This window comes from Eucyclogobius newberryi, unplaced genomic scaffold (genome assembly GCF_026437365.1).
Source record: "Eucyclogobius newberryi isolate DKJ021-1_F unplaced genomic scaffold, fEucNew1.0.hap1 SCAF_10, whole genome shotgun sequence".
In the NCBI taxonomy this organism is placed as follows: domain Eukaryota; kingdom Metazoa; phylum Chordata; class Actinopteri; order Gobiiformes; family Gobiidae; genus Eucyclogobius; species Eucyclogobius newberryi.
In genome coordinates, this window is record NW_027315724.1 from 26,401,710 (window position 1) to 26,415,488 (window position 13,779).

General features: G+C 42.1%; 1 protein-coding gene across 1 annotated transcript in view; it reads right to left on the reverse strand.

Moving 5' to 3' along the window:
• Positions 1 to 11,146: 11,146 nt before the first annotated feature.
• tyw1 (tRNA-yW synthesizing protein 1 homolog (S. cerevisiae)) overlaps positions 11,147 to 13,779 on the reverse strand; it is a 36,360-nt gene continuing 33,727 nt past the window's right edge. Inside the window, exon 16 of the mRNA XM_072452620.1 lies at positions 11,147 to 11,681. Within this exon, the coding sequence (XP_072308721.1) occupies positions 11,460 to 11,681 (222 nt within the window). The 3' untranslated portion in view covers positions 11,147 to 11,459. The remainder of the gene's footprint in view (positions 11,682 to 13,779) is intronic.

The window sequence follows — 13,779 nt, forward strand, 5'->3', positions numbered from 1 at the left end:
TCTCGGATCTGTGCGTAACGGAGACAGAGCGCGCTGACTATTGGCTGCACATGCGCTTGAATGTGACGAGTGCCGGAGATACAGCACATGGATCTACAACACAAAGTCAAGCAAGTTCACATATTATTACAAATCCATGTGGTCTCACCATTAACATTTGGATCAATATCCGACAGGGCAAGAAGGTCCCGCCCGGAGATCCCGGCTTACCGTTTGACCCCGGGCCCGTTTGCATGTTTCTCCACGTGTCTGTGGGTTTCATTCTGGCACTCCAGTTCCCCCCCACTAACCCAAAACAAGCACGGTTATTAAAATCCTTCAGATAAAGTGGTCCTTGTGGTTGGAAAAGTGTCCCACAGTAGTTACACTGTAGTCACCCACTACTCCCTCTTTTATTCCTCTCTGTTTTGTTCTAATTCAACAGAAATTCTTAATTAGGCTTTGAAAGCAAAATATAAAACACTGTGGTTTATATATGCACTAATTTGATATATGCATGCGGCATTTGTTGTTCTGTTCAGTAAAGAAGACACTGCTCCCAATTCTGAGATAATAGGCTTCAAGAGTAATTAGAAATATAGCCGCAAGCGGCAATGATCGGCCCTCGCCACGCCGCCGCCACGCCGCAAGAGGAGGGGGCGCTAACGCGCCCCAATTGTCCTTTTATTATGCCTACTGCTGAATCTGTGACGCTGTCACATCTTCTCCCCTTTGTTTTACCATCAAAAAGCAATTTTATTTTGAATTCTTGGCAAAATGTGCGGCTTTGCCACACAGACACCGTGACTTTTTGAATAAAAATGTGGATAACTTTTGATGATCCTGAAGATGAATCTCACCAAATTTCAGGTTAATAGGGCTAACGCCCTGGGAGGAGTTCGTGAAAGTCTAAAGTGTAAACATGTTCTGGCGATTTCCCCATTGGAATAACGTGGGAGGTTTTGGTCATCGCTACGGCAAAACCATAACAATTATGACATGGGTCTCATTGACTTTTTTGATGGGGATGCTAAAATTGAGTTGTGTGTCAAATTTCATATAATTTCGCAAAACTAAACATTTAACCTCCATATAAAATCTGTAGGGGGCGCTGTGGCACCAAATTAATTTATTTCACTTCAAGTAGGTTTAGGGCAAAGAGTTTAACAACTGATTCTAATTTGACGCAATTCAGACTTTATCTGCGCAAACGGCAGAAATGTAAAATTTGGGAGATTTCTGAAATTCTAGCTAAAGTTTGCGGCTTCGCCCAAAACCACAGAGACCGTGACAGGTATCAATGTAATTTGGATAACTTTTGATGTCCCACTCCTCAGTAGCATTTTCACCAAATTTCAGCTTTTTAGAGCCAACGCCCTGGGAGGAGTTTGTAAAAGTACGACGTTTGGAAAAACTCCCGAGTCCTGCTTAGCCATTTTTGAAGCAATATGGCCGACATTTGGTTGGGCGGACGGCGTTGCCGTAGTAATATTTTTTACTTCTCTTGTCACCATCTACCTCTGCGCCAAATTTCATGATTCTACGATCATATTTTTTTTGGGTCATTTACCATCTCTCAATGCATTTTTGGTACATTTGGGGGCGCTGACGTGCCAATTTTTTTTATTTTAGAAAAGGGAAATAGCCAGAATGTAGAGAGGCATGATTTTTAGAGGTGTGCAAGTTTCTGTGACTTTTCGTCAATGTTCACAGGGTGAAAAATAGGGGGGTTGGTCCCGAGAAGAAATAAAGAAAGAATAATATTCCGATGCGAAAACAATGTTTCCCATTTTTCAAATATCATAAACTATACATTTTCGGAAAGCGCTCGCGCTTTCCTACCTCATGGTGTGGGTCCCTGGTCACTGACGGGTACTTTCGTTAATTTTGAGTGGGCATTCTATACAGTAATAATGTTCAATTTTTGCATTACATGCTTATATGCACGGAACATGCAAGATATGGGGAACATATTTGTGAGCTACTTAGGGCAAATGAGTGCTTTATATGGGGATGACGACCGCGAACGCGGTCGTCATCCCAATGTAAAGTGCTCGTTTAGTGCGCACTTTTGCACGGGCTTTGCCCGTTTACAACGGTAATGTTCCATTTTCCTACTACTAATTAGTATGCACGAGGCGTGCGTGAGTGGAGGAGTGCGTTAGTGAGTGTTTGGAAGTGGGCGAGCGCTTCGCGCTCGATTACGTGCGCACTTTTGCAGCCGTGCTTCGCACGGCCTTACGAGATTAATAGGCCTCTCGCCAGCTTGTGGCGCTCGGGCCTAATAATTTCTATTTTACCTATTTGTGAGTTCTCCCTTAGGACACCGAACTTCATTTACTAAAGGTTTTGTTTGGTAGAGTAAAAATAATTTAATTATTTTGTTATTTTAGAAAACAAATGTGTGTGTCATTCCTGTATTGAAAATAAAACAATGCATTGCTTTTATTTTGATGAATGACAGGTAGAGATTTTTTGAAAAGCCTTGTTTTGCTTGTGAGTGTGACCAGGTTTTTAACACTGCTATTTCTGCACACCCACTCCTTCCTTTATTCTTATTCCTGCCAATCTCATCTACAAAATCCTTGCTGAGGGGGCAATGAGCCTAATGTGTACACTTAAAACCAGGGGCCTGCCACTACAGCCACCCACCTCTCCTCTGTCACATGGGGAGGCTGGTGCTGGACCAAGCATGCTTATTCTATAGATGCTCTATTTTCTGCAACAACAACGACAAAAGGATAAGAAGATAGCTGTACCATCTGTGTTGTTGAAATATAATTATTCACCTCATTTCATCAGTAGAACATGGTTCAGTGGGATATAGGCTTTCATATGTTGTAATCAGAGCATTTGCCAGATGACAGTGAGATTAAAATGCAGGAGTATACTTTACCAAATAAAGTCTACGTTAAACTAAAAAATGCTTTACAATTTAAAATATTTAGGTGTCAAATTGAAGGTTGGTTTTGCTCACCCTCACTATTCTGCATACAGAGTCAATGTATTACAAGTCCATTTGTTAGTATAGAGGAGAAACATATGTAACATGGCTACCAAAAGAAAACTAGTTTCACAATACCTCAAACATTATGTAAAGGAATATACAGTTGTGTGAAGCCTGAAGGTCTTTAATGAATATAAATTAAATATTAATCTTGATGTAATATTAATATTCCACTCTCACTGTTTTGTTCTGTCAGTTCTGTATCTCTCGTATACGATTTCCCCTTCACATGGTGCTCTGGAGCTATTCCGATCCACTGCACAGACTCCAGCAATGTATCACGTTGTATCACAGAGCTATCTGTGCCGAGTTCCTCACCAGTTCAGCGGTGCAGGCTTATCAGCAGGCGGCGTGTGTGTAACTGTATGTTCTTGATAGAATGACTCACATCGTCTCTGCTGTGGCTTCATCACATGTTTTTCAATTACATTTCCAATTAAAGGCTTCAGTGATAGCGCCTGACAGCTGCTGAGGACCACGGCAACAAAAACTGCGCTTCTTGTTTGTTCATGTAGCTTTCTACAATTTACACAGTTGGCAGAGAACCCCAGACTAGTGGCCATTAAATGGGCTAACAATAAATAATAAACCAATAGACATAGTCAGCATCATCAGCACCAAAAGGGTGTAACATGGTGTCCACTCACAGTTAAAGTAAATGGCACAGAGTAAGTTAGAGGAATCCCCTAAAAATGAGATTCTCAGTTAAATTATCCTGGTTAATAAATTGTCCTCGTGTCAACTTTTAGTCATGAAAAATCACAAAGAGCTGTTAAGTCCACCCAGTTACTCTTACACGAATAATAGTGTTCCTCAATATTTTTCACTGCTACTTGAGTAATTTCCTGGACCACCTCTACTTGAGTACAACGTTTTTCTACACTACTCACCTCTGTTTGTAATTACGGGAAACTGTAATGAGAAAAGTTCAGCGTCAACTGTGGCCAGTAAATACTAGCATGCTTTAATTCATAGGTTTAGCATCAAACCAGTGAGTGCACACCTCAGAGATAAGTCAACAATTGGAATTCAAATAATATCCACTGAAAATAATAGTGTTTTGATGTTAAGATTGACTGGTGTATAATATCAGTTTTATGCACCTTTTGAGTCATATAAAGTGAATTTGACTTTTTTGTGTGTCTACCCACAATTGTTCTTCATTTATATAGTCTAAACTTGTGAAAATGAAACAAATGACTGTAGCATATTCTTTTGGGTTACCCACAATGACTCAAGCCCATTTGCTCACATTTAACACATAAACCTGCTAGTCCTCTTGTGATAGTAGTCAAAGTGAGAGTGGAAACATAACAAAAAGTCTATCTGCTACATTAATTGTTTGGAAATTATGTGGTGGTGTGCTTTCCTTTCTATATATCATTCCATTTCCAACTTATTCTTTGTGAGCTAAACAAAGAATAAATTGCATTGTTCAGTTTACAAAAGCGATAGGATTTTTTGATTTATTGCACCATTCATCCCATTGGAACATGAGCGCAATGTAAAAAGTATCACCATCTTTATCACAACCATGAGAGACATCTGTTACCATTGACATAAAGAAGATTATCGTTATATGAAATAGCTTTTCCTGCAGTATAAAGCGTTGGCCTTTTCTTAACATCAGTCAGTCTATGTGATCTATATTTAGAGCCTGTCCAGAGTTTCTGCTGAGCTGAACTTATAGACGGTCTCTCTCAGCAGCTTAGGTCGAATCTGTGCCCATTCCTCACTGATGGTTAGGTTACTAGAGGACTATATACACTGCCTGTCCAAAAAAAAGTTGCAACAGCTGCTTTAGCTTTGAACACAGCATACATTTGCTCTGGCATAGTTTCGGAATCTTCTGCAACATTAAAATATTTATTTTCATCCAGTGTTGCATTATTTTTCATCAACTGATCTTGTATTGATGATGGAGAGATTGCACTGCACAAAGCCTTCTCCAGCTCGTCCCAAACACACTCACTGATGTTCAGATCTGTTCTCCTTAGATATTTTTTCTGCTTGATGCAAATTATTTGACCCTTCTCAAACACATTGACATCTTTTCCATGACCATGAGATTTGTCTTTTTGCATGGGTGTTTCAGAAATGAGAAGCCACTCACTGCATCAATTGGGTTTAGATACACTGTATTTATTTAATGCCATATTTCTACACTGTAATTTCTCCGTTGTGAAACAAATAAAGATTTCTCATTTCCCTAAACTTATTTGGAAAGAGTTGCAGTGACGAGTCTCAGGAGAAGATTAGTATGGTATTGTAATGACCTTGGGCAAGACCCTTCCCCCGCCTTGACTATGTGTCACACGCATGTCAGGGGCCTCAGCTGCAGACGTTATTATTAAAGTTACAGCAATAGTGGATACACTGCTATTGAAAAGTCAATACACACAACTGACAAATGGATTTATCTGTGGCTGATGGAGCAGAGTTGAGCTGAAACAAGTGTGAAGGTGGGAGAGGTTTGTGGATGGATCTGAGAAAAAGCTTCACCTGAAGCTCAACAGTGTCTTCCCATGGAGCTGCACAAAAATAATACAAATGTAACTGTGCCACAGTCTCAGCAAACTCTATATACATACCACAGGAAACTAAAGTAATCAATCCATGCTTTCAGAGTTTAAAAAACAGATCGGTACAAGTTGCCCAAGTCAGCAACAAAAACATTAATGCATAAATCAAATGCCAAACCTCAATAATAGTTTAGCAGCTTTTGCCTCCTGTTGAAAAACTTTTATGCATTTATTACAACTCTTCTGCTTCATGTACCTGCTTTCTGATGGTACCAACATTTTTGCAGTGAGCTACAAAGGCGACCATACGTATGACAGCTGAGGCAGGTCCAGGACGCACAGGAGGTAATTAGCACTTAGTAATCACATCCGCACCCGCATGCATTTCTCCACACATTATGACACTGATTCTCTATGATTCATCAGCTGTTAGTGTGACAAGAACTCACAATGCAATAAGGATGCAAATCCTTTCTGCAACACAAAACACCAATATGCAGAACCCAACACCTTGGATAGTGGGTCAATGAGTTCAATTCAAAACTGGGATTAGTGAGAAAGCCAATCCTGCAAGGGAATGATGTAAGCGGGAGCCTACGAAATGCTGTGGCAAAAGTCATTAGCTTTGGGAACTAATCCACAACATGAGTGGATGGGAAATCCATAAAATAACAACAAATAACAAATAAAAGCTGAACTGAGAGTCAGGAGTATTAATATAGACATGTCAGTTATGGGTAAACATGGAGCAGCTGAGCCTCACCCGAAGTTGCAATGGTCTGTGAAAGGAAGCTCAGATCAAAGCCTTTGTGAGGGATTTGTCAGATAATATGCACATTTGTATGTACAAATATGTATTTTGTTTGTATTTGTTGTAGGAGCAGAATTATGTGTATAGTCTTGTAAATGCATTTAGATCTAAATATATATATATATATATATATATATATATATATATATATATATATATATATATATATATATGTATATATATATATATATATATGTATATATATATTTTTACATATACAGTATATATATAACATTATATATATATATATATATATATATATATATATTATATATATATATATATATATATATATATTTTTTTTTTTTTTTTTTTTTTTTTTAATTAAACAATCAATGTTTACTTGCACATCTTTCTGATCTCCAAGACCATCCATCCATCTTCTACCGCTTTATCCGGGGCCGGGTCGCGGGGGCAGCAGTCTGAGCAGGGACTCCCAGACCTCTTCCTCCCCAGACACTTCCTCTAACTCCTCCGGGGGGATCCCGAGGCGTTCCCAGGCCAGCCGAGAGACATAGTCTCTCCAGCGTGTCCTGGGTCTTCCCCGGGGCCTCTTCCCGGAGGGACATGCCTGAAACACCTCCCGAGAGAGGCGCCCAGGAGGCATCCGGAACAGATGCCCGAGCCACCTCAGCTGGCTCCTCTCGACGTGGAGGAGCAGCGGCTCTACTCCGAGCTCCCCCTGTGTGGCCGAGCTCCTCACCTTATCTCTAAGGTAGTGCCCAGCCACACGGCGGAGGAAACTCATTTCGACCGCTTGTATCCGCAATCTTGTTCTTTCGGTCACTACCCAAAGCTCATGACCATAGGTGAGGGTAGGAACGTAGACCGACCGGTAAATAGAGAGCTTTGCCTTTCGGCTCAGCTCCCTCTTTACCACAACGGTCCGATGCAGCGACTGCATCACTGCAGCCGCTGCACCGATCCGCCTGTCGATCTCACGCTCCATCCCTCACTCGTGAACAAGACCCCGAGATACTTGAACTCCTCCACTTGGGGCAAGGACACCCCACCCACCTGGAGAGGGCAAGCCACCTTTTTCCGGTCGAGAACCATGGCCTCGGATTTGGAGGTGCTGATTCTCATCCCAGCCGCTTCACACTCGGCTGCAAACCGTCCCAGTGCATGTTGCAGGTCCAAAACCACTCTGCTCCTCCTGAATCCGAGGTTCAACTATCGGTCGGATTCTCCTCTCCAGTACCTTGGAATAGACCTTACCCGGGAGGCTGAGGAGTGTGATCCCTCTGTAGTTGGAACACACCCTCCGGTCCCCCTTCTTGAACAGAGGGACCACCACCCCGGTCTGCCAGTCCAGAGGCACGGTCCCCGAACGCCACGCGATGTTGCAGAGACGTGTCAACCAAGACAGTCCTACAACATCCAGATACTTTAGGTACTCAGGGCGGATCTCATCCACCCCCGGAGCCCTGCCACCGAGGAGTTTCCGAACAACCTCAGTGACTTCAGCTTGGGTGATGGACTCAGAGGCTGGATGAGTCTCTACTTCCTCTTCGGAAGACGTGACTGAGGGATTAAGGAGATCCTCAAAGTATTCCTTCCACCGTCCGACGACATCCCCAGTCGAGGTCAGCAGGCCTCCACCCGCACCGTAAACGGTGTTGGTGAGACACTGCTTCCCCCTCCTGAGGCGCCGGACGGTTTGCCAGAATTTCTTTGGTGCCGACCGATAGTCCTCCTCCATGGCCTCCCCGAACTCCTCCCAGGCCCGGGTTTTTGCCTCTGCGACAGCACGAGCCGCGGCTCGCTTGGCCTGCCGATACCCGTCGATGACCTCCGGAGACCTACAAGCCAGAGTGGCCTGATAGGCCTCCTTCTTCAGTCTGATGGCATCCCTTACTTCCGGTGTCCACCACCGGGTTCGAGGGTTGCCGCCACGACAGGCACCGGAGACCTTGCGACCACAACTCCGAGCAGCCGCATCAACAATGGAGGCGGAGAACATGGTCCACTCGGACTCAATGTCCCCAACCTCCCCAGGGACATGGGAGAAGCTCTCCCGGAGGTGCGAGTTGAATACCCTACTGACAGAGGGCTCCACTAGACGTTCCCAACAGACCCTCACAATGCGCTTGGGTCTGCCAAGTCTGTCCGGCTTCCTCCTCCGCCAGCGGATCCAACTCACCACCAGGTGGTGATCGGTTGACAACTCTGCCCCTCTCTTCACCCGAGTGTCCAAGACACGCGACCGGAGGTCTGATGACACGACAACAAAGTCGATCATTGACCTCCGGCCTAGGATGTCCTGGTGCCATGTGCACTGATGGACACCCTTGTGCTTGAACATGGTGTTCGTTATGGACAATCCGTGGCTAGCACAGAAGTTCAATAACTGAACACCGCTCGGGTTCAGATCGGGGAAGCCGTTCTTCCCGATCACCCCTCTCCAGGTGTCACTGTCATTGCCCACGTGGGTGTTGAAGTCCCCCAGTAGAACAACGGAGTCCCCGGTCGGTGCACTGTCCAGTACCCCTCCCAAGGACTCCAAGAAGGCCGGGTACTCTGCACTGCTGTTCGGCCTGTAGGCCGCCACAACAGTGAGAGACCTGTCCCCCACCCGAAGGCGGAGGGACGTGACCCTCTCGTTCACTGGGGTAAACTCCAACACATGGGGGCTGAGCTGAGGGGCTATAAGCAAGCCCACACCAGCCCGCCGCCTCTCCCCGCGGGCAACATCAGAGAAGTGGAGCGTCCAGCCCCTCTCCTTCGCAGTTTATATGCTCCAGAAGCTCTACAATTCCAAACTCACTGAGCTGCCAAACTAGCCTAACTAATACCTAACGAGCACTGATTCATGACTTTGTTCACATGATATAGAGAATGTCTATGTTAAAAAACAACTAGTTTTAGTCGGAGGATCTGTCAATTCAAAGTTGGAGACTCATTCTCCATCTTATCTTATTGGACAATTGAAAACATCAACAACTGTCCAACATGTCAAATATATTTGTAAATAAGAATAGCTCAACATTAAAATTGTTATCAGTATTGATTTGAACATGTTTACCTGGGGACACAAATAGGTCAAGACATTGTATAAAACTACACACCCTATCTTTACAGCACATACATTTATGTTGTGACTTTATATAGTATAATGTTGGACTAAAGTAAGAATTTTGTTTTCCTGTTGCATACATTTGTTAAGTATGTGCTGTATATATAAAAGATGATGTGTTTGTTTGAGACGGAGCTGATGCTGAGCTGTGAGTATTCAAGAGGCCTTCCTTTAGCACATTTCCATGTCATCTGCAAAAGCCATTATCACCTCAATGTACCCTGGAGTGTGGAGAAAATTACTATTAGTCAAAGGCCACACATCCAAACACCAGTCTTATAAAAATACTTTGTATGATACATGAGCCCAAACCATCCCAATCCACCTCACACCAACCGCACTGCAGCGGCGCTCAAAATGGATGGAGGGACTTGTGCAAAAACACAGTAGGCACGAAACGCCTGCAGCTATTTTTCATCAGTCTACAAATAAGGAGCAGCCCGGAGGTCAGTGATGTGCGGCTGGGTTGAATACAAACGAGGGGGCCGACCTGCAGCAACACCACCTGTGAGAACATAAGGACAAAGGCTACAGGAGTTCAGCACTAAATACACCACTGCAGAACAAGGAACAGGTACTTGCAGTTATCGTTTGTTGTCGTTTAGTAATACAGAAATATACTTTTATTGCAAGTAGTGGGAAGAGCATCAACAAGGGAAGTTTGATAAAACTCTCCCCCATCATATACGAGTCAAGACACACATTTCACTAAACCAGTGGGTCAAGTGTTTTAGTCTTTTGCAGTAAAGCTAAAGTGTAATTGAATCAAATGTCATCATGATAATTACTATAAAAATAAAAATGTGTAAATCTTACTGAGGCCAAAAACATTTTGAAATTGTATCAATATGGTGACCCATGTCGTGATATCGTGAGTGAACTGTACTGTTGCATTGCTAAACATCAACCAAATCTGACTATTCTAGAAGTTTTAGATTTGCAAAGGACTGAATCCTAATATTAACTCATAAACTGCTGATTGATTGAAATAGAAATACTTTGCTTCCAAAACTGTGCAGCTGTTTTTGTGTCTATACTTCAGGTTAGAGACACTAGTTACTTCTATAGTTTTCATTTTATTCTCTGCAGTTCTTTTCAGAAAAAGTGAAAGATGAAGTCCACATCAGACCACCACAGACACACAATTGTTGAAAAAAACAACCAAAAAACAAATAATCACATTAAAAAAACATTTATTAGAAATAACACAACATACAGTCAGATGACAAAAAATAGCCTTACATTTAAATGTGCAATAACAAAAATAGAACTAAAAGTTTAATAGAAAAATCTCTAGAGGCCGTTCTCTAACATACACATTATAATGATGGACGCAACTTTTCTCATTTCAACAAAAGCCCTGGATTATCCTTACAAAGCAAAAGAATGAAACATGTTTAACAAAAAAATCTAATCTCACTATCCTTGTGGTCAAAGCCTAAAGTAACTGGTGCCGTAACATTTTGAATAATAGTTTTGTTCAATAAAAAAAAATGCCGAATTGAAACAGTTTCTATGCAGTGGACTGACCTACGCTTGGCCCGCTCCTCGGTCGACCTGAGAGCAGCGCCATCGCAGCGGGACGGGCCTAAAACAGGACTCAAGAGGACACGACTCCATGGAAACTGTCAGAGATTTGCTCCTTATAAATCCAAATGGACAAGCCAAAGGGGCAGCACAATATCTTATGACTTCAATCAGTAAATGCTGCATCGAAATTAATTGTATCATATTAATGCGTCTTTCAAAAACATGTTAAAAAGTGTCTCAGATAGAATAATTTAAATTATTTTGTCATAGCTCCTCATTTTGGTCCTGGTTTAATTGTTTAAGTGCTTGACTTTGGTTCAATTTTAGCATAGAAAATACAGGGACAATTCAATTAATGTATCCAGACAAGCCAGTGTATCCTTTGTACTGAATATAATTATGGATTAACTGTCAAATGAAAAATAACCAAATTATCTACTTAAGCTCATGTGCAGTTTCCCAAATACCGCACTAATACAAAAAGCAGCTAGTCATTTTGCATTAGTGATTAGCACTTCCACATGTCTTAGGTCATCAGCAGCCTGAGATGTTTTTGGTCTTGTTGCGTCTTTGGAAGCGAGTGTCAGAGGGGTCAAAACCCTGCTCGTCTGCCCCGAACAGAGCCCAGCCTGGAGTCTTGGCCATGTAGTCCAGGGAGGAGAAGCCCTGCGTTCCGCCACTGTCCTCATACGCCTGAACCAGCTCTTGGAAACGCTCATAGTCGATCCACGTCCACCACTCTCCATCGATCTTAAACTGCGCAAACAAGAAGCAAGGAATGATAAGTTTAGAGTGAATGGAGTTTCATTTTTCTCTGCGTTAGTAGTGCAGGACTCTAAGAAACCAAAACCTCTTTCCGTCCCAGAACTACATTAGTGAGAGATTTATAGTGTACACTGCAAAACAATATGGCGGTGTCAAAAAATGTATATATCGAGTGTGTCGCTATATTGTGATATGATTGTGTCGTTATTGCCATGTGTCGTATTGATTAGTGAAGGACCCTGTAACTGGCCCCAAATAACAATATATAACATAAATGTGGGTAAATGTTGGCTTCAAGACTTTGCTCATCACACCACCTATCCACCCAGTGTTTCTTAGTTTACATCGATTGAAACAAATACTAAAATGACATTCCAGTGGATAATTTCTCAACAGATTAGAGACCAGATATTTCCCCCAGGATTAATATAGTTTATACCTACTGTATCTATCTAGATAAGGGATTAGACTGTTTTTTTTTTTTAGAAACGTTATATTGAAAGATTTTTTTTGTTCTTGCAGAGAAGGAGGGTCTAAGGACGGAATGCTCTGGGACAGTTATCCATTTGTTTAATTTCTGTGAACGTTGATTAATCTGCTTCTCTATTATCGACCAATGACTGTTTCATCGTTTGTGTTTCTAACTTTCTGCTGGTAAAAAAAACTGTGGTGATGTTGGGCTTAACCAAAAACATTTTGCACAGTTAATTTAAAGTTTAGTGCTGCCCGGTGGTTTAGTGGTTATGTCACAATTCCAGACTCCAAAGGTTTACTTCATGTCCTCCCTTCTCTCTCATCCCCATTTCCCACTGTCCTCTCCTGTCTAATAAAGCCTACGGCCAAAACAAGAAAAGAGTTCTAGCTTAATTGCTGTCATTTATGTAACCTTTTATATGGGTGATTGGTACTGTGTTTTTATAGCATATTGGATATTTATTGGAGATGCAGCAACTGAATAATTTCCCTTGAGGATCTACAAAGTATTCTGATTCTGTAGCTTTGTATTGAATTTGTTTGTGTTGGCCTTTACCAGCGCGCAGCGACCCAGGGCACTGCCGACTCCTCCTTTCCTCTGGCATTAGATACAACGTTCCGATCACAAAGAACCACTGCTAATATTTTTGTCTGTACGTTCTGCAGTAATGAGTTCCCAATACTTGCCTTGTAGAAGAATCGCCTCGTGTACCGTTATGACACAAATAATGGTACATAATACACTTATTTGTTCTGTACATGTGTCATTTAGGAGACAGAGGAGCGGTCCTACTGCCTGATTCACACTACACTCACAACTAATTACCGGTACCTCATTTCAACAAACCAAAAGGCTTGCTCGGTGAAAAACTTCCTCCCCGAGATGATGGCCCTCTCTGAGAGTTAATGCAGTAAGTGTTTCGAGGCTTAAGATATCAGCCATTAAAGTGAAGCTACCCACTGCATTACTAATGAGCCTTGAGAAGCACAAAAAAACTGAGGCAGTGTCTGTGGGGATTTAATGTTTCTGGTAATGAGCGGGAAAGAGATTTGTTCAGCCCGTATCTTGGCAAACAATTTAGCAATTATGCAACTGAAGGAAGGAATGCGCTCTGAAAATGGCTGGAATTTACCAAGTGTCTGTTTACTAAGAAGGCCGAGGAGCTCCACAGGGGAGCAGGGAGTAGTGTATGGACACATGCAAGAGGAAGTAATACAGAACTATAGAGAGAACAATCTATCCTCACAGATGCAACTAGATTGAGGGCCATTATGTGTCTAATGTCTGAAACTTCCTATAATCTGTCATTTCCTCCTGCTTCTACTGCGTTGTAACAACAAAATTTCCCCTTGTGTGGATATTAAAGGATTATCTTATCTTATGTGACATAAATTCTATGGTTCTCATAATGTGGCGACTGTACCATGGTAAACATATTAGCGATTTGTTGCTTAACATAAATCAGCACAGTGAAATAAATGAACAAAGCTATACTAGTACTTACATTATAATGCCTATAGTCAAACTATATGTCCTCTGCATATTTGTTTTATTTATAGTCAAAGCTAATAATATTTTTGCTGTTTGTTGGTTTAATCATTATTTTGCACTACC